Raw genomic sequence first — 19,830 nt, forward strand, 5'->3', positions numbered from 1 at the left:
TTTGATGAAAGGCGCAAGTATGGGTAGCTGCAGTGGGCGATCACTGAGGTATAAAGAACTATTCACTCGGGAACGTGTGCCCTCTGCCGGTTGATACGATATATTACACTAAATATAACATTATGTGGCAAGGCAGATTCGTCAATTTATTTCTCATATACATGCAAAACAAATACTGCCAATACAAGACAAACAAGTAAAAATATAAGTTAATTTTAATTCATACAATTGTACTAATTATATTATATTTAAACATCAATCTTGAGTTTTGCTACTCGAATCTGCTGTAAAATAGGGAAGTCAAGTGACATCGCAAATTCTCAAGCACCAAGCAAAGTGAGAAAAGGTTGGTTGGTCGACACGAAGCTAAATATGAACAAGACAGAGTAGATCTGTAATTACAAATTAACCGTTAATTACGGTGAGTTCGTGATCACTGTTTGACATATGATGCTTACTTGATCTTATGAAATATAGCTACACCTGTTAGTAGCTAACTTAGCAAGCTAGTAACCCTAGCAGAGCTACTCATTTTCTAATATATCTGACCCTAGCCACTTAGCTAGCTTTATTTATTTGTTTACCCCACTGCTGCCACTGACATAGTCCTTGTATGATAAAGGTAAAATGATAATAACTGGATTCACAAAACTAGTTAGATTTACATCGAGTTGAACTTGGTAGACGCGTTCTGTACATTGTAGTTGATGTTAAGGATATATTTCTCTGCCTGCTTAACTGTTCAACGTTTTCAACCTCTCAATTGTGTGTTGATATTATTGTCACGTGCAAATAACTACCACATATTGCTTACAGTACACATGGGCCTCTGAATGCTTGTGTTGACATTGACAAGGTGTTGACCACAGTCCAAGGCCAAGTTCAGCCATATCATCTGGATTGTTTGTGTAACTTCTGTCTGGAGCTTTGGAAGTGCTGTTTTTCCAACCTCAGAGGGAATATGAGTGACAAAGCCACAAACCGAAGACTAGAGGCACTGTCCTCCTAAATGAACTGTTGACTAGATTCAGTTGGACCACATATTTGCTATGGGCACCACACTAAGTGAGCCTTGCATCTACGACAAGCTGTCAGCGAGCATCGATATTCTCCGCCAGTCGGGGTATCGCTATGGCATGTCGGAGAGGGAGATTGAGAAGTTTATTAAACAAGTCCTGGAGACCAACGAGCCTCGAAGAGACCCGCCACAATTCCCCATCCTTCGAGCCACTATCAAGGTAAGATGCGCACACACACACACACACTCATGTAAGGTGGCAACATATCATACATAAGGCAATGAGATTTTCAATGTCCATCAGCTAATCATATGCCAGTCAACATATCAAAAGCACATTGCAGGGATTGACGTTAAGGTCTGAAAGGCACTTGCCCATTGGGCAAGTCAGGAGTATTTTTTGGTTGCCGGAAGATTATGATCACTTGCCCGAAAATGTAAAGTAGCTATTCACCTACGCATGGGAGGAACCAGAAAGACCAGACTACAGGAATTCTTTGCATTTTGGTTATCAGTCGAAAAAATCACCTGCCCAATGGGGCAACCTCAGAGCAGGCTCAACTTGCAAGACTGCTCAGCTCACTTGCCCTGGCAATAAGGCAACCCTTAATGTCAATCTCTGCATTGATCAACCATCCTCTCACTCATCCTCAAATCTCCTTACTGTAGTTTGTGGTAGCGGTAGGCTTTCTGTTGGTGGTTGTGCTGGCCTTCACCAACCCCCAGACTCGGCCCCAGCTAGGCGTGATGTACACGGGGGGACACAACTGGTCCTCCCCCCTCAGCCACATCAGACTGCTAGCTCTGCCCATCGCCAAGAAGTACAACCTGCAAGGTACAGTTACAGAGGGGAAAGAACAATGTTAGACAACATCCTTAGTTGTTCACTATAGACTTTGGGTCTTTGTTCCTAGCCAGTGTGTGTAATAACTGCTTCCCTACTGTCTCTCTCCTGTAGGTTTCCATGAGTGGTGGAGTGTGGGGGCTCTGCGGCAGGGCCTGGTCAACTGTTCTGGCTGTGCAGAGGTCTCCTCTGTGCTGGAGGTCCCTGAGACCCTCAGAGAGTCTGCAGCCATACGCAGGGGGCCACAGCCTGTGCTGCTTAAGGTACGACCACCACTGCAAGTAAGCATTTCAAGTAAGCATTTCGTTGGACGATGTATACCATGCATATCCTGTATATACTGTATGGCTAATAAAACTTGAAACACTAACACCAGGGAAATTGACAAATTTACTCAAATATACATTTTAGTTCAACAGAAAAATAACAATGTCACTGAAAGGAAGTGTTTTTGTTAGACTGAAAATCTTAGTTAGACTGGAAAAACAACAATGTCCCTGAAAGTGAGTGTCCAGTCTGCTTATTGTTTACGGATCCACCGCAGCATGATCTTTATATAAATATTGTGCTAGTTCATTTAGCTAACATCAGCAGTTAGTCTTTTCTGCCCTGTGCCTGACGTATGTCCTCTGTCTCTATGTAGGGTGGGGAGTCTCTGTGTCTGCAGAGGCAGCAGCTAGAGGAGCTCTACTCAGCGCACTCCGGCTCCATGAGTATACTAGTGGAGGAAGACAACCTACTGTCACATGACGAGGGTTTTCCACATGGCCCTGCAAACTTCACCCTGCTCTGGTACACACACTAACGCATATACAGTACCAGTCAAAGGTTTGGACACACCTACTCATTTATTTTCTTTATTTTTACAATTTTCTACGTTGTAGAATAATAGTGAAGACATCACATCAAAACTATGAAATAACACATATGGAATCATGTAGTAACCAAAAAAGTGTTAAACAAATCAAAAGTGTAGATTCTTCAAAGTAGCCACCCTTTGCCTTGATGACAGCTTGTCATTCTCTCAACCAGCTTCATGAGGTAGTCATCTGGAATGCTTTTCCAACAGTCTTGAAGGAGTTCCCACATATGCTGAGCACTTGTTGGCTGCTTTTCCTTCACTCTGTGGTCCAACTCATTTACATTTTTACATTTTAGTCATTTAGCAGACGATCTTATCCGGAGCGACTTACAGTTAGTGAGTGCATACATTTTCATACTGGCCCCCCGTGGGAAACGAACCCACAACCCTGGCGTTGCAAGCGCCATGCTCTACCAACTGAGCTACAGGGGACTCATCCCAAACTCATCCCAAACCATCTCAATTGGGTTGAGGTCGGGTGATTGTGGAGACCAGGTCATCTGATGCAGCGCTCAATCACTCTCCTTCTTGGTCAAATAGTCCTTACACAGACTGGAGGTGTGTTCTGGGCCATTGTCCTGTTGAAAAACCAAATGACAGTGCAACTAAGTGCAAACCAGATGGGATGGCGTATCGCTGCAGAATGCTGTGGTAGCCATGCTGGTTAAGTGTGCCTTGAATTCTAAATAAATCACTGACAGTGTCACCAGCAAAGCACCATCACACCTCCTCCATGCTTCACGGTGGGAACCACACATGTGGAGATCATCTGTTCACCTACTCTGTGTCTCACAAAGACACGGTGGTTGGAACCAAAAATCTCAAATTTGGACTCATCAGACCAAAGGACAGATTTCCACCAGTCTAATGTCCATTGCTCGTGTTTCTTCGCCCAAGAAAGTCTGTTAGTCTTATTGGTGTCCTTTAGTAGTGGTTTCTTTTCAGCAATTCAACCATGAAGGCCTGATTCACACAGTCTCCTCTGAACAGTTGATGTTGATATGTGTCTGTTACTTGAAGCATTTATTTGGGCTGCAATCTGAGGTGCAGTTCATTGCCGATATCTGAGGCTGGTAACTCGAATGAACTTATCCTCTGCAGCAGAGGTATCTCTGGGTCTTCCTTTCCTGTGGCGGTCCTCATGAGAGCCAGTTTCATCATAGCGCTTGATGGTTTTTGCGACTGTACTTGAAGAAACTTTAAAAGTTCTTGACATTTTCTGGATTGACTGACCTTCATGTCTTAAAGTAATGATGGACTGTCGTTTCTCTTTGCTAATTTGAGCTGTTCTTGCCATAATAGGGACTTGGTCTTTTACCAAATAGGGCTATCTTCTGTATACCTAACCTTGTCACAACACAACGGATTGGCTCAAACGCATTAAGGAAAGAAATTCCACAAATTAACTTTTAACAAGACACACCTGTTAATTGAAATGCATCCTAGGTGACTACCTCATGAAGCTGGTTGAAAGAATGCCAAGAGTGTGCAAAGCGGTCATCAAGGCAGAGGGTGGCTATTTAACCAAGAAGGAGAGTGATGGAGCGCTGCATCAGATGACCTGGCCTCCACAATCACCTGACCTCAACCCAATTGAGATGGTTTGGGATGAGTTGGACCGCAGAGTGAAGGAAAAGCAGTCAACAAGTGCTCAGCATATGTGGGAACTTCTTCAAGACTGTTGGAAAAGCATTCCTCATGAAGCTGGTTGATAGACTGCCAAGAGTGTGCAAAGCTGTCATCAAGGCAAAGGGTGGCTACTTTGAAGAATCTCAAATATAAAATATATTTTGATTTGTTTAACACTTTTTTGGTTACTACATGATTCCATATGTGTTATCTCATAGTTTTGATGTCTTCACTATTATTCTACAATGTAGAAAATTGTAAAAAATAAAGAAAAACCCTTGAATGAGTAGGTGTGTCCAAACTTTTGACTGGTACTGTAGATACACACACACACACACACTTGGGTGCAGATATGCACATGCACGCACAGAGAAACCCAACCACACACACACATACATATGAATGAGCATGAATTGGTAATTTAGAAAACAGGTGTCAAGGAAGGGAGAAAACAAGGATGCATTTGTCAGTTTTTCTCATCGGACTCAGTGTCTTCCCCTTCTTTCTCTAGGAGGTTTACATCTGGGGCCAGAGAGAAGGTGTTGAGGTGGCTGTTCCCCAAGGCTGAGCTATGCCCCCTATTGGACAGCGCCGGAACAACACTGCAGCGTTGCCTGGTCACGCATAGTGCCAACTCTCAGAGCAGAGTGAGTCTGGCCTCTAACAAAGTCCAAATAGACAAGGATGTTTGTTGTTATGGTGTTTGTCGGGATTAAGCAGTGTGCTGTCACAGTGGTATTGTGCGTGTATGTTTCAGGGTGTGCGAGTGCTGGGCTGGCTGGTGGTAGGAGAGGGCCTGCCCACGGTTCGAGTGCTCCCTGTCCACCACTGTCAGAAACACTGCAGCTCATTCAACCTCTGGCTGGGACCTGGAGATATGGGTGAGAAGAACACACACTGCAAGTATACTGTGTAATTACTGTGTAATATTGTGTATACTGTGACCATTAGTAGTTAATTATTTGAATCGTGTGTTTGTGCTAGGCTGTAACCAAAGCCTGATTTAGACCTATACAAATGTGCATTTAGTTTGACCTCATTTTGACCTTTGTGCTTTGACCCTGCCAGTGTATGCTGACCCGCTTTACTGGCAGATGGAGCTGTTCCCCGGCCGAGACCAGAACATAGTTTGTGACGGCTCCACTTTCTGAGAGAGGAGAGGAACAACTGAACGAGACAAGAATGCGAGGAAGACGGAGGGAGAGAGTGAAGGGTTCTGCCATACAGAACTCTTAAAACTCCACTCCGGTCCAGACATCTGCCTACTGGCTGAGAATATATCACTTCCTGTAGAGTCAGTGTGTGATTGGACCTTTTAACTGTCCCTTGCAGGCTAGTCCTGCCCTCCTCTAGGTATGGAAAAGCACACTCCACAGGCACAAGATAGACTGAAGAAATCTGAACACCTCTTATCTCCCCTACCCTTCTATGGCCTAATACCAAACTCCTCTCTAGCCCCTACTTGTGCCTCTTTGTTGATATCCCTTCACAGATCTAAGACAACTGGATGGTTGTAAGCAGGGAGAGACCATTCTCTCAGGCTTGGGGGTGTGTCTCTCAGTGAGGAAGAGGCTGGAATGTTCTCCCACTCTGACTGTTTGCCTCAGATCAACAGGTGTGTATTAAGCCCAAAGAGGAAAAATGGACAGTGACTGATCTATTTTTTTTAACAGCAGAAGGTCTTGCCTCTTGTGTTCAGTTGGAATGTTCATGATTGTTTCGGTTATGCTTTTTAGTTGTGATCAAATCACACAGCCACAACAGGAACAATGGGACAGTTTTGTGACGCTGCCCTCCCTCATCTACTCACTCTTATACCGGACCGTATTCATCACCTAACTTCAACGTCGTTGCTAGTGTAACAATGACAGTTGGTTAGGAGGATGTATGAAATAGATTTGTCAATTTGGTGAATTGCATTTGATTACTGAAAGTGCAGTTTTTGTATTTAATATATAGTTGACGATAGGTGCTTGTGCCATAATTTCAGCAAGACAGAAATGATATTTCTTAATGCTCTTTTCACTAACTGTTTTTGTCTTGTCACTGCTTTTTCCCCTGTCATCCAGTCACCCGTGTAAGCACTAACTAGCCAGAACTTGTTGATGATGTCACAGTGTTTGATGTTTTGTCACTATAGTCCCAGTTGGTATTAGATAGAAGGTCGCGGCCCTGCCTCCTTTTGGGAAAACAACCTGTGGTTACTCCATTGGCTCACAGCAAAAACATGATATTTTTCAAACACAATTTTCTTGTTGTTTCAGCATTGCTTGCGTTCTCACTACTTAGAAAAACCTAATATTGTAGGGCTTCCCTCATGCCCCTTTTGATGATGGTGCTAGCAGCCGAGTGAGTGAGTGAGTGAGTGAGTGAGTGAGTGAGTGAGTGAGTGAGTGAGTGAGTGAGTGAGTGAGTGAGTGAGTGAGTGAGTGAGTGAGTGAGTGAGTGAGTGAGTGAGTGAGTGAGTGAGTGAGTGAGTGAGTGAGTGAGTGAGTGAGTGAGTGAGTGAGTGAGTGAGTGAGTGAGTGAGTGAGTGAGTGAGTGAGTGAGTGAGTGAGTGAGTGAGTGAGTGAGTGAGTGAGTGAGTGAGTGAGTGAGTGAGTGAGTGAGTGAGTGAGTGAGTGAGTGAGTGAGTGAGTGAGTGAGTGAGTGAGTGAGTGCGTGAGTGCGTGAGTGCGTGCGTGCGTGCGTGCGTGCGTGCGTGCGTGCGTGCGTGCGTGCGTGCGTGCGTGCGTGCGTGCGTGCGTGCGTGCGTGCGTGCGTGCTACTGGCCTCCGACCGGAACATTAAGCTAGCCTTGACCAACAACACAAAAAACAAACAAGTAGTGAGTGGCGTTACAAACGGACTATAATAAACAAGTTAAATGTCTTACCTGTGATTAAATGTTTTCCACACACATAGCTACGTGTAGCCTACTTGGACACAAGGTCCCCACATCTCCCACGCTGAATAGCCTGAAGCCACAGGGCTTTTCTCGCAGGCTGTATTTCACTACGTGGGAGCATTGCGAACATTGAACAACACAGCAGCTTTTTGGCATGTTTTGTTAATTCTGTATAACAAAAAATTGACGACAAAGTTGGCTCTTTTACACTGGGGGTCAATGGGAAAGAATGTTTGTTTTCCCCAATTTATGGGCGTGGTTGAGGGGAATTCCTTATTATTATGTGAATATCGACATTGACAACATAATATTTATAGTTTTAATCTCTCAGAATTCACCATCGTCAGGTTATGGCCTTATTGTTAAGCTATATTTTTTAACATTTTAAATTAATCTCTTTTTCAAATTCCCCATTGGAGCTGCCTTCTTTTATCATTATCTGTTTCAAGTTCAAACAATGTCCATGTACTGGAACCTAAGCTGGTAAGTGGTTATCACTGTTCATCTCTTCATGACTGGGGATGTATTGGCATATACTACTGCCATATTGCATAATACATACTATGAATGCAACTGTTCTTTGGTAGTACACATATCCAATTCCCTCTGTATGAACCTGGAGGATAGTGGCAAAAATAGGTTTGAAGGAGAAGTTCTATTTTTTTACAACCAAATCTCTATTTTTTTAAAATGCAAATGGCATGTTATAGAAGGGTCCAGACATATTTTTGCGATTTCACTTGTTTTTGAGAAATGTATCCCAACTAGCGACAAAAGGGAATATAACGTTGCTGACACAATTTCATGTGTACAACATCTAAAGAACTGCATCACTATACTGAGAGCTTTTCAGTTTCTAAAAGGACCTATTTGGGTGTTTTTGGAGCATTTGTTCATGTTTTTTCAGCACCCCCATACTGCACAACGAGGATGAGGAAGTGAATCTGGTTGGGGTAAGTTTCTCAAAAACGAGTGAAATTGCAAAAAAAAGTGTCTGGACCCTTCCATAACATGCCATTTACATCAAAAATAGATATTTGGTTTTAAGAAAAGCAAAATTCTCCTTAAAAATATACTTTGTTTTGCCAGTTCTCTGGGTGGATATAAATTAGAATCCACACAGGGAGTAGCTCTCCTGTCTGAAGCCTAGTTGGGTCGGTGAGATATCTTTATCATTACATCTTCTTTGCTACTTAAAATATATATCACCTCCTTCCTAAACCTGACACATTTGCCTTGAGTTCAAGCTTGCCTTTTTCTTATCACACCTTACTTACAGTACACTGTATGTCATTGGATATATTCTCCTAGCTACAGATTATATGCCAGATAATGTGATATAACCAAATATTTTTGGTGTCCAGTACCATTACAGGACACCAAACATCTTTGGTTATATCACATTATCTGGCTTACAATCTGTAGCTAATATTCTACCTGTTTTGTTATTTTCTTGTCCTTTTTCTGTTAGCAAGCTCAAGGCTACTTAATTTGGTGTCCTTCAAGCAGTCCACTGTGGGTTCTTTGTGTTGAAAACAGGACAATGTATATCACTGGCTTTAAAAGTGACTGCTTTGGTGAAGGTGGCACTTCAACATTTTTTTATTGGCTTTGAACAATAGCTTTGTATGATCAAATTGCAATGCAAGTCAACAATTGGACACTGTTTTGGTTGTGTGTGCCTAATAGGTGTCATGGAAATCAACACTTTGATTTGACTTGTATTTTTGATATCCCTTTAAATCATGAGATAAAATGTGCAATAATTTCCATGTTGGAGCTTAAACTCAGAGAGCATTATATCAAATAGTTTGATTTCATGCACCCCTGTCAGACCCTGAATGTTTGGACAATATTTATAAGTAAATGTGTTTTCTGCTCTAGTGTGAGTGATGTTGCTTGTCAGGTATGTATGCAGACAGTTCTTCATTTTTCATCATTCAGGGCTTTTTCCTATATAGCTACAGTGAGGGAAAAAAGTATTTGATCCCCTGCTGATTTTGTACATTTGCCCACTGACAAAGAAATGATCAGTCTATAATTTTAATGGTAGGTGTATTTGAACAGTGAGAGACAGAATAACAACAAAAAAATCCAGATAAGTATTTGACCCCTCTGCAAAACATGACTTAGTACTTGGTGGCAAAACCCTTGTTGGCAATCACAGAGGTCAGACGTTTCTTGTAGTTGGCCACCAGGTTTGCACACATCTCAGGAGGGATTTTGTACCACTCCTCTTTGCAGATCTTCTCCAAGTCATTAAGGTTTCGAGGCTGACGTTTGGCAACTCGACAAGTCACCTTGTCCTTGAGAGATATACATGGTTATCAAAATGTCACGCCAGGGTAAGCCTCCACAAAAGACAGCCCTTATTTGAAGTGTTTCTAAAATCCCCTATGGGGAAAATGAATGGCGGAAAAATGTTTGGAACCATTTCCTTGTTTGACCTCTAGGTTTTATGGGTATTATGACTCATACTTTCCACTAGATGTTGGAACATTGCTGCAGGGACTTGCTTCCATTCAGCCACAACAGCATTAGTGAGGTCGGGCACTGATGTTGGGCGATTAGGCCTGGCACGCAGTCGCCGTTCCAATTCATCCCAAAGGTGTTTGATGGGGTTGAGGTCGGGGCTCTGTGCAGGCCAGTCAAGTTCTTCCACACCGATCTCGACAAACCATTTCTGTATGAACCTTGCTTTGTGCATTGTCATGCAGAAACAGGAAAAGTCCTTCCCGAAACTGTTGCCACAAAGTTGGAAGCACATAATCGTCTATAATGTCATTGTATGCTGTAGCATTAAGATTTCCCTTCACTGGATCTAAGGGGCCTAGCCCGAACCTTGAAAAACAGCCCCTGACCATTATTCCTCCTCCAACAAACTTTACAGTTGGCACTATGCATTTGGGCAGGTAGCGTTCTCCTGGCATCCGCCAAACCAAGATTCGTCCATCGGACTGCCAGATGGTGAAGTGTGATTCATCACTCCAGAGAACACGTTCCCACTGCTCCAGAGTCCAATGGCGGCGCTTGGCATTGCGCATTGTGATCTTAGGCATGTGTGCGGCTGCTCGGCCATGGAAACCCATTTCATGAAGCTGCCGACGAACAGTTATTGTGCTGGCATTGCTTCCAGAGGCAGTTTGGAACTAGGTAGTGAGTGTTGCAACCGAGGATAGACGATTTTTACGGGCTACATGCTTCGTCAGCTCTAGCAGGGCAGAAATTTGACAAACTGACTTGTTGGAAAGGTGGCATCCTATGATGGTGCCACGTTGAAAGTCACTGAGCTGATCCTACATTTTTTTTATCTATAACCAGTCTTTCCCACCCCTGTATCATCGCCTAGGCTATTAGGTCACCATAACAAAACAGACCCTAGATCAGTGTAGTGACTGGTGTAATGACCCATCTCGTTTTCATACCATTCAGGTTCACAGTGTCGTAGTAAATATAATTGGTTATAGATTGGTCTGACTAAAATGTTGTGCAAAGACCCATTTGGAGCTTGTTTTCAATAAATGCTGTTCCTATGCAAGAACAATGGACAGAGGACCATATCTTGTCACCAGGTGGCCAAGGACAACACCCACGCCACAGGCCACAATCACTTGTTGCTCCCCACGAGTTTCCCTTGAGACACACACACACACACACATCTCACTGTGGACGCACACTCATTCTCAACTCCCCTTCTACTGGTCGGGTGCCAAGGGCAGAGGACGCCGTGCACCAATGGGGCATCTGCTCTGGACAGAGCAGACCCGCCTCCTACGCCTCGGGAACCAATCAAGGGACTAGAAGAAGGACCCCTTCCTTTATGTTACATTCTATAAAGTAATGCTGTAAGCTCTTTTTAATGGCCCTTCTCAACTGTCTCCTTAAGAGGCAATTGGTTGGGACCATGCATGTAGCTTGAAGCAGTACCAGCTATCTCTGTTTTAATAAACTGCCTTTTGCTTAAGCAAATTCCTCTCTGTCTAGCGTCGTTGGTTTTGTACTTCCTCTCCAATTATGGTTTCACCAACAAATTGGTAGCAGAGGATGGTTTCTAATTCGATCTAAAGAGTTGGTGCGAGAGGAAAAGGCAAATCATCGATCTAAAAACAGACGGAAGAGTGACCTGAAATCCAGGAGACATCAACTATTCGTCTTGCCTCAGGAACCTGATCAGAGCGCGCTCTTCTAAAAAGGTATGCAGAGCCTGTTAAAACGAAATCTTGCATATTGTATTATAGACCAATACCAAATTTTGATCAGAAGTACTGAGCGTGAGTATGAATACTTGTTAAATAATTTCCATCCTAAATGATTCAAGGCATAAGTGAGATATCTGGTACTGTGATTTACGTATAAGTTTTCACAATTTAAAAGGTCCTATTTTTTGGATAGGTTGTGTGGAAGTGTGTAGTCACATGTATAAGTTTTCACAATTTAAAAGGTCCTATTTTTTGGATAGGTTGTGTGGAAGTGTGTAGTCACACGTATTAAGTTTTCACATTTAAAAGGTCCTATTTTTAGATAGGTTGTGTGGGGGAGAATGTTTTGACGTATGAGTGGATGAGATTTGACCCATCATTAGGTGGGGGAGAATCACCGAAATTGACCAGAGGTACTAAATTCCCGGAGATGCCAGCTATCTCTGTAATTTCACATTTAAAACGTTCCTATTAAATGGTTGTGTGAAAGGTGCAGTTAACCTGAGACAAAAGTCTCTAAGGGATCCAGTTGCTTCTGTGACTTCACACATAAAATCGGTCCTGAATAAGGTCGTGTGAAGGGTGGCAGTCGAACTGAGAATATGTTTTAGGACGCTCTGAGAACCTGAATTTATTAAGCATTGTAATTCCAATTGGCTTTTGGCTGTGTGTTTTGATGTATTATAACGTGTAATGGATGATGGGAAGTTATAGTGAGACTTATGAAACTGAATACTAATCTGTGGAATTGAGTGAATTTGACTTAGGCTTTCAGGAACCAGGGATTGGGGAGACTGATATTGGATCTGTGCATATTCTTGAACATGAACTGAGACAATTGAAGCGTGTTGTGTGCTGTGGAGGAATTACTGCATTGGTATATGTGACTGGAATTCTGATTTTTATGATAATGATTGCATTACAAATTATATAAATTAACCCTTTATGTACGAGGGTGTCATACATGAGATAAGTCTGTATTGATACCGATAATACATCCTTGGAAATAAAACACCAGGGACGGGATAAGTGTATAAAGATAGAGAAAGCAAGATGGCAGGGCCAAACCCAACCAAACCCAAATTCAATGAATACTTAGAACAACGAATGACAGGGAGAGTAATGCCAGGTACACCAAGGGAGGGAGGTCATATGCCCGCCCTTGATGTACAACAGATAGAAATGACTGATTATGTGAAGAAATTGACGGAATTTTCTGCAGCGCTCTCTTCTCAGGTGCGGAAGGCCCAAGAGGGGGAGCTGTCGGGAAACACGCCACCACTGAAGGTAAAAGTGGGAGACTGGGTGAGGGTGAAAGTCCACAAAAGAAAGTGGCTGGAACCCAGGTGGACTGGACCGTACGAAGTGAAGGAGGTTACTTCACACTCAGTCCAGGTCAGAGGTAAATCAGGAGCACCCTGGCACCATCTAACACATTGCACTCCAGCCCCCACTCCTTCCAGACCATTGTCTGAAGTAAGAGCTGATTTGAGCAGCGAGAACCAATCTTGACAACACAATGAAGAAACCCTTATGGGAACAACAATCTCACTCAGGGAGAAGGAGAACTTTTTCCCCCTGGGAGAGATTGGGAGTGTCTGAATGTTTGTATGTATGTTTTCTGATAGGAATTGGACTCCTGCTGGGCATTCCTTATGAGGTGTTGTTGTGTGAAGCTATTTTGAATTACTTGTTAAATTGACTTGTAATATAGAAGAGGTGGCTAAGGGATTTTTAACAGTACCAACCATGGGAGGGGCAAATCCTCACAAGAGGTCCCAGAATTTACTGGGGACGAGAAATGCTTGATGTAATTAAAATGGAATCCAGGGATAGAAGAAATCTCCATTATATAATCAGGTGGAGGGAGAGGTATGGTTTTGAGGGACGTCTGGACGCAGATAAACTCGAATCCATGCTTAAAACAGATACATAAGGTGTGTAAAGGAGAAATAAGCAGTGAGAGAGAGTAGGAGGGGGCCAGTACCCACTGATAGCCTTACCTAATCTATTGGCGGGGAATGAAAGGGGCCCCAGCAACCTTAGATGTATACAGTAATAATAATAATATGCCATTTAGCAGACAGGCCATGAACACAGAGGACGTGGCCAGAGCGGTAGAAAGAATGACCCACCCCAGAACAGGAATAGTAAGGTTTGGGCTGCCGTTAGAGGGCAGTGGGTTTCAGGGGATGCCCAGAGGACACTTTTGCCATGGGCCGATTACGGAGAGTATGTTGGGAAAATAACTGAATTGTGTAATAGCCTCAGAGAGACATGCAATCCATCATGAGAGAAAGTCAGACAGGAGTGAGTGGAAGTGTTACAATTGTGACAAAACGGGACATTTTGCTAGAGAATGTGAGGAACCGTGTAGTTACTGTGCAAGGAAAGGGCACCAGTTAAGAAACTGTAGGCAGAAGGGGAAGAGAGAAATCAGGAGTCCTCATGACCTGGCTGTTTGGTTGTTGTTTTATAATTGGGTTTTTCAAATAGAAAACAACACACCTAGTATGATGTTTATAAAGCCTTGTTGTTTCAATTTTGGAGGGTTTTCAGCAGGTCAAGGGTGATAGGTCTTAGAGGAGCACACAGTGAATTTTATGGAGTTTTTTAGGTTTTGGGGTATATATGATTTCTTATGATTTCTTATGAGAATGAATGTCATGAGGATTAATGAACACTTGGGATAAGTAACATGTATTAAATATTTAGAATAATGGTAATGTTTGGTATACTATGGGATGGAATTTCAATTGCCTCTGAACTCTGTTTGAACTTTCTGATGTTAATTAATCATCCACACTGGTAAATTCTAAAAGCATGAGAGGAGGACTTTAAGATAGTTTATTTTACCAATAAATAAAAATAAGGGATGGCAATTGGATGATAAATTACCAATATTACCTAAGTGATTGTTAGGTAGGTGATAATATTGACACATGGGCAGTGACATGTGTCAAAAGGAGGGATGGATGGTAGAACAGATTAGACAACACTTTGTTGCACATGGGATTACTAATTATAAAAAATAAAAATAAAGATGTGTTTCTGTGCTCAAAATAATCACCAGGGCAGACAAAGGGCACCTCAGGGTGAGTATCCTCCGGCTAAGTACCCTTTCCAGCAATTGGAAATGGATTTTATAGAGTCATCACGGAGTGAAGGGAAGAAATTTAGAGTAACCCCAGATAAAGATGGGTTATCCCCCTTTGAGAGAGTGTTTGGAAGACCTTACAGAATGCCACAGTTGGCAGGACCAGACAGGCAGACATAGAACTAGAGAGCACCCTAGCAGAACACGTGAGAAGGTCGTTTATTAACCACACCTGTATGTCAGAGGTTTTGTGCCCCCACAGGTGAATTAAAGGAGAAGGTGACCCACTCTATCTAACCAGGAGACTGAAGCAGGCCTGGCGGGAAGGGCCCTACCAAGTACTGCCTTTGCCAGCAGAATAGCTGAGAGATCCATCTGGGTGCATGTCACACACTGTAAAAAGGCAAAACCAGCTACACCTGACGAACAAACACAGAGTTAGGAGAAAGATCCGATCACCACTAGGGCTCGGGGGTTGGCTCCTTAACGAAGATTCCCTTACCCTGTCTGATCATCCCTGTGTGAGTTCGATAGAAGGTAAAGCAATGGGTTGGCCTCTGGCATCTGACATGTTCTCAGGGCGAGGGTGGGGATTCACAGGTCTCCCGACGGTAGGTAGCTGTCTGATTGTGGGGGGGCCATATTCCTAACACACACGGACCCTCCTGTTTCAGCCAGAAGTAGTAGTTAACCTAACACAAGTTGAAAAGGCATAGGAGACAGCTAGACGTAGGGAAAGGGGAAATACTAGGGACTTTAGGGAAGGACATCACCAATCTCCATACACAGTTTAGGGTTGTGAAAGTAGGGAATTATCAGAAAATGGCAGTGCGACCCATATGAGGGTAGGTACTGTCTGAAAGTCTGAATTATGCTAAAACAGATTACAGACCTGACAAGTGATATATCTTCTTCAACTGGGGCACCCTATAGAGTAAACCTCTCTGAGGGAGGTAGTGAGACAGTGCAAACTATAGACCTGAAGGAAGTAGTACAGATGGAGATGGAGTAAATAGATTTTAACCTGTGGTTGGAATGGATTCAGTATACGGTCTAAAGAGGACTGTTATGCCTGTAGGACAGCCAAACCAAGGTTAACAACTACTCCGTTCCCCTTGACAGGCTTTGACTCTCTGTCAGGTTTATCCTCCATGCAAGCCACCTGGGAATGTGGTGAAAGAGTCTTATGGTAACTTGCACTATCTGTTTCCCCCGATAACAAAGTCATCCCGACCTGGGTTGCCTCAGTTTGAAGTCACAGGGGATTCTAATTGTTTTTCTAGGACTAGTAAGACAGGATACAGGGTAGGGCCTTTTAGCTCCTGCTCCCACACAGAGAATGTCACACCTAAAGAGACCATGACTAATCTCTCCTCTTTGTTGCAGCCAGAGGATTTTAGGAGCCAAAAACCAGACCCGTGCTGACATCTGATGGATGTGTGGTGATAACTGATTGTGAACTCACCTACATACGCAAACAATCAAACGTGTCAGAGAGTGGTGAGTTGTCACATAGAAAGTAGGACCTCCTCCCGGGATCCTTTGATGAAAGGATATATATTGATGGGATCCACAATCAGATCGCAGCTGGGTTTGAATCAAGTATTTTCTGGTGGTCAACAATTAATAAAAATGTAGATTGGATAAATTATATTTAATATAACCAGCAAAATATCTATAAACCACACTCGTGATGCAATAAAGGGATTAGCTGAGCAGACAGTGGCAACTAGCTTAATGACATGGCAGAATAGAATAGCTTTAGATATGCTTTTGGCTGAGCGGGACGGGTTTTGTGTTCTGTTTGGATATATGTGCTGTACTTTCATCTCCAACAATATAGCACCGGACGGGCCCGTGACCAAAGCGCTTGAGTGACCATCACCACGCTGGCGAACGAACTGGTTAAGAACTCTGGTATTGATAGCTCCATAAACGGTTGGTTTGATAACATATTTGGTAAATGGAAAACTATTGTTGTGACTATTCTGGGTGAAGTTATAGCTTCTATGGGTATACTTGTTCTTTGTGGATGTTGCCTTATTTCCTGGCTGAGAGACTGGTTTGGTGAGTACTCTTCTATGGTGGTTACTTGATTTCTGACCCTAGTAATTGTGTTTTTGCTGTTAATGTGTTGTGCTGCTTGCATCGTCCCCTGTCTCAGGAGGTCAGTGGTAGGAGTGGTGCAGGCGTCAGGTATGATGCTGTTGTTACCGGCCCAGGATGATGCAGGTGACTCTGCTACTGACTCTGAGACCAAGCTGGATGATCCATGTTTTGCCTAGTAAAATACATACACGCATTTATTTTCAGTTCTTGCTCATTTATTACCTTATGTTTTTACTAACCACTGTGATTGTTTATTCTTCCTGATGTGAAGGTAAAGGATTCCTGGGTGGCTGGTAGCCAACTCAGTACATGTTAGGTGTAGGGGAGGAATAGAGGGTTAAAATTATTATTTTTATTTTTTATTAACATTAAATGTTGTGATTTAATTTCCATATCCTGTTATTCTTAAGGGTGATTATACTCTGTTTAGAGTGACACCATAAAATTGTTGGGTTTTATTTTTAATTGGATCTGTATGTGATGAATAGCTTGGAAGGAATGCATTAATGAGGAGCACTGTACTGATATGGATTGTTTCACATAACAGGCTGATAAGAATACTCTCTCTTTGTTGTCTGTGAAACTGTCCTTGAACATGGGTACATGGAGTACAGTGGAATGGTGTCTTTTGGGTGCTGACTGTTGTACCATTAATAAAAACGTCGATAGAATTAACTACATACATTAATGTCCAGAAATTAGAAAACTGGACTCAACAAGGTTTTGAGGCTGTTCATGGACAACTAGCTGCAACTTCATTAATGGCTTTTCAGAATAGAATTGCTGTTGATATGTTACTTGCTGAAAGAGGGGGTGTGTGTGCTATGTTCGGGGAACAATGTTGTACTTTTATTCCTAACAATACTGCTGCAGATGGAAGTTTGACAATTGCTCTAGAAGGTTTGAGGACTCTTATTGGTAAAATGAAAGATCATTCTGGGGTTGATACCTCTATGTGGGATTCCTGGATGGATGTTTTTGGTAAATATAAAACCCTTATTTCATCTGTATTGATTTCTATTGCTGTTTTTGTATCAATTCTTACATTGTGTGGATGTTGTTGTATTCCCTGTGCCCGCACTCTGATTAACCGTATAATAACCACTGCTATTGAAACAATTCACAATGACCAAGCCCAGATGTATCCGCTTTTGGGAACTAATGATTTGGAACTGGACGATTTTGAAAGTAACTATCCTCCCTTATGTAATATTAAAGGTGGACCTCTTGATTGTCCTTTTGGGAATCCTGAATGTCTGTATGGTGTTGTCCCTGGGGGTGGATGGGCCTGTCATGATTACAAACCTGAACAGCGACAATTGGAGGTTAGCGATTTCAAAGACCAACTCTGATTGTTGTATTCACTCACTAGAGGGGGACTAACATTGTTTAATTAACTGGCCATATAATTAGTATGCTAGAGGGGGATGGTTGAAATTTTTTACAATTGCATTATGCGTTATCATGTTTTCTTTCCTGCATTATTGTTTTTCTTTTAAGACTGATTCAACTATGCTTAATGCCAACATAATTATTGGATCACGTCTAGAAGACGTGAAGAGGGGGATTTGTCGTAGTAAATATAATTGGTTATAGATTGGTCTGACTAAAATGTTGTGCAAAGACCCATTTGGAGCTTGTTTTCAATAAATGCTGTTCCTATGCAAGAACAATGGACAGAGGACCATATCTTGTCACCAGGTGGCCAAGGACAACACCCACGCCACAGGCCACAATCACTTGTTGCTCCCCACGAGTTTCCCTTGAGACACACACACACACACACACATCTCACTGTGGACGCACACTCATTCTCAACTCCCCTTCTACTGGTCGGGTGCCAAGGGCAGAGGACTCTGCCGTGCACCAATGGGGCATCTGCTCTGGACAGAGCAGACCCGCCTCCTACGCCTCGGGAACCAATCAAGGGACTAGAAGAAGGACCCCTTCCTTTATGTTACATTCTATAAAGTAATGCTGTAAGCTCTTTTTAATGGCCCTTCTCAACTGTCTCCTTAAGAGGCAATTGGTTGGGACCATGCATGTAGCTTGAAGCAGTACCAGCTATCTCTGTTTTAATAAACTGCCTTTTGCTTAAGCAAATTCCTCTCTGTCTAGCGTCGTTGGTTTTGTACTTCCTCTCCAATTATGGTTTCACCAACAACAGGTGCTTCTGTGGTGCCGAGCATTCTGCTGGAGGTGAGTATCCCAGGTTGCGCTGCAACTTGTCAAGCGGAGGGAGAGATGGGCAGTGTTGCCAACTTAGCGACTTTGTCGCTATATTTAGCGAGTATTCAGACCCCTCTAGCGACACATTTTCAAAAAATCGACTAGCGACTTTTTCTGGTGTTATTGGAGACTTTCAGGGCGGGATGTAAATGTTTTTATTTTATTTTTATGAATCGACAGAAGAACGTTCATTTGTAGTTATAAACATATTTAGGGTGTTTTTTACTCACTTTTTGTCTCTCCCACGACGGTATTCCTCTCTCCTACAGCGTCCATCACAATTACATGCACATGGCAAATTATGCAAATTAGGTAATAACGTCACTTCTAGCAACTCTTAGGACAGCCAATAGCTACTTTCCTTACTGAGGAGTTGGCAACACTGGAGATAGGATAGAAAAATGGGGGAAAGGGAGAGGAAAATAAAGAAGGGCTTGTGGAATTATTTTGAGTTTGAGGTGAAATATTAAAATATATAAAACGCTTTGTTAGGGATCGATTAACGGTGTTACCGACGGGAGTAACCATGTTGCAAATGTCTGATTCGAGCGCAAACGTGTTGTAGTGATGAGGCCTGGTTGTATTTCCGCTGCTACACGCTTTAGTTAGTCACATGTCAAAATACATTGCAAACATAGTCAAAGTTATGGCGCTAGCAATTCAACTATTGCTGATATCATTGGTTTTGTGTGATTTTAACTAGTTGTAACGACAATGGCGAAGAAAATGTGCTTCTTGAAGCTAGCCATAGTATCGATAGCCTGCCAGGTGCTAGCAAGGTAAACTTGCCATTCAGTGTAATGACGGTGTTAGCTTACTTACTTGTTAGCTAGCTACCTTGTCACTCGACCCCTAGCTTGTGAACCAGTTGAAATTGACTATTTTGAGTCCATATCACTTCTTGACTAGCTACCTGTAGACTTCATTGCCATATTGTTACACCTAGTATACAAAGT

The 19,830-nt window shown here is 42.7% G+C and overlaps 1 protein-coding gene across 2 annotated transcripts; it reads left to right on the plus strand.

Annotated features, from left to right (window-relative positions):
* The first annotated feature begins 306 nt into the window (after window positions 1-306).
* On the plus strand, window positions 307-6,600 carry LOC311139032 (bombesin receptor-activated protein C6orf89 homolog). Of its 2 annotated transcripts, none has more exons than XM_084173875.1 (8): window positions 307-421; window positions 817-1,238; window positions 1,688-1,853; window positions 1,977-2,125; window positions 2,506-2,654; window positions 4,865-5,000; window positions 5,111-5,234; window positions 5,422-6,600. In XM_084173875.1, exons 2-8 carry the CDS (start codon window positions 1,050-1,052, stop codon window positions 5,502-5,504), a joined length of 996 nt encoding a protein of 331 aa, XP_084030001.1. In that variant the 5' UTR covers window positions 307-421; window positions 817-1,049; the 3' UTR covers window positions 5,505-6,600. The 2 variants fall into 2 exon arrangements, with proteins under 2 accessions (XP_084030001.1, XP_084030000.1); XM_084173874.1 differs by having other exon boundaries at window positions 330-421; window positions 1,977-2,143.
* The last annotated feature ends 13,230 nt before the right edge of the window (window positions 6,601-19,830 follow it).

This window comes from Coregonus lavaretus (assembly GCF_964263955.1).
Source record: "Coregonus lavaretus genome assembly, chromosome: 12".
NCBI lineage: Eukaryota > Metazoa > Chordata > Actinopteri > Salmoniformes > Salmonidae > Coregonus > Coregonus lavaretus.

What these genes read in the sequence shown, in the direction of transcription:
- LOC311139032 (XM_084173874.1), top strand. Translation starts at nt 1,050, where the DNA reads ATGGGCACCACACTAAGTGAGCCTTGCATCTACGACAAGCTGTCAGCG. An exon ending in AGGTACGACCACCACTGCAA is followed by an intron (nt 2,144 to 2,505) that starts GTAAGCATTTCA and finishes GTCTCTATGTAG; the next exon opens with GGTGGGGAGTCTCTGTGTCT. An exon ending in GCTGGGACCTGGAGATATGG is followed by an intron (nt 5,235 to 5,421) that starts GTGAGAAGAACA and finishes TGACCCTGCCAG; the next exon opens with TGTATGCTGACCCGCTTTAC.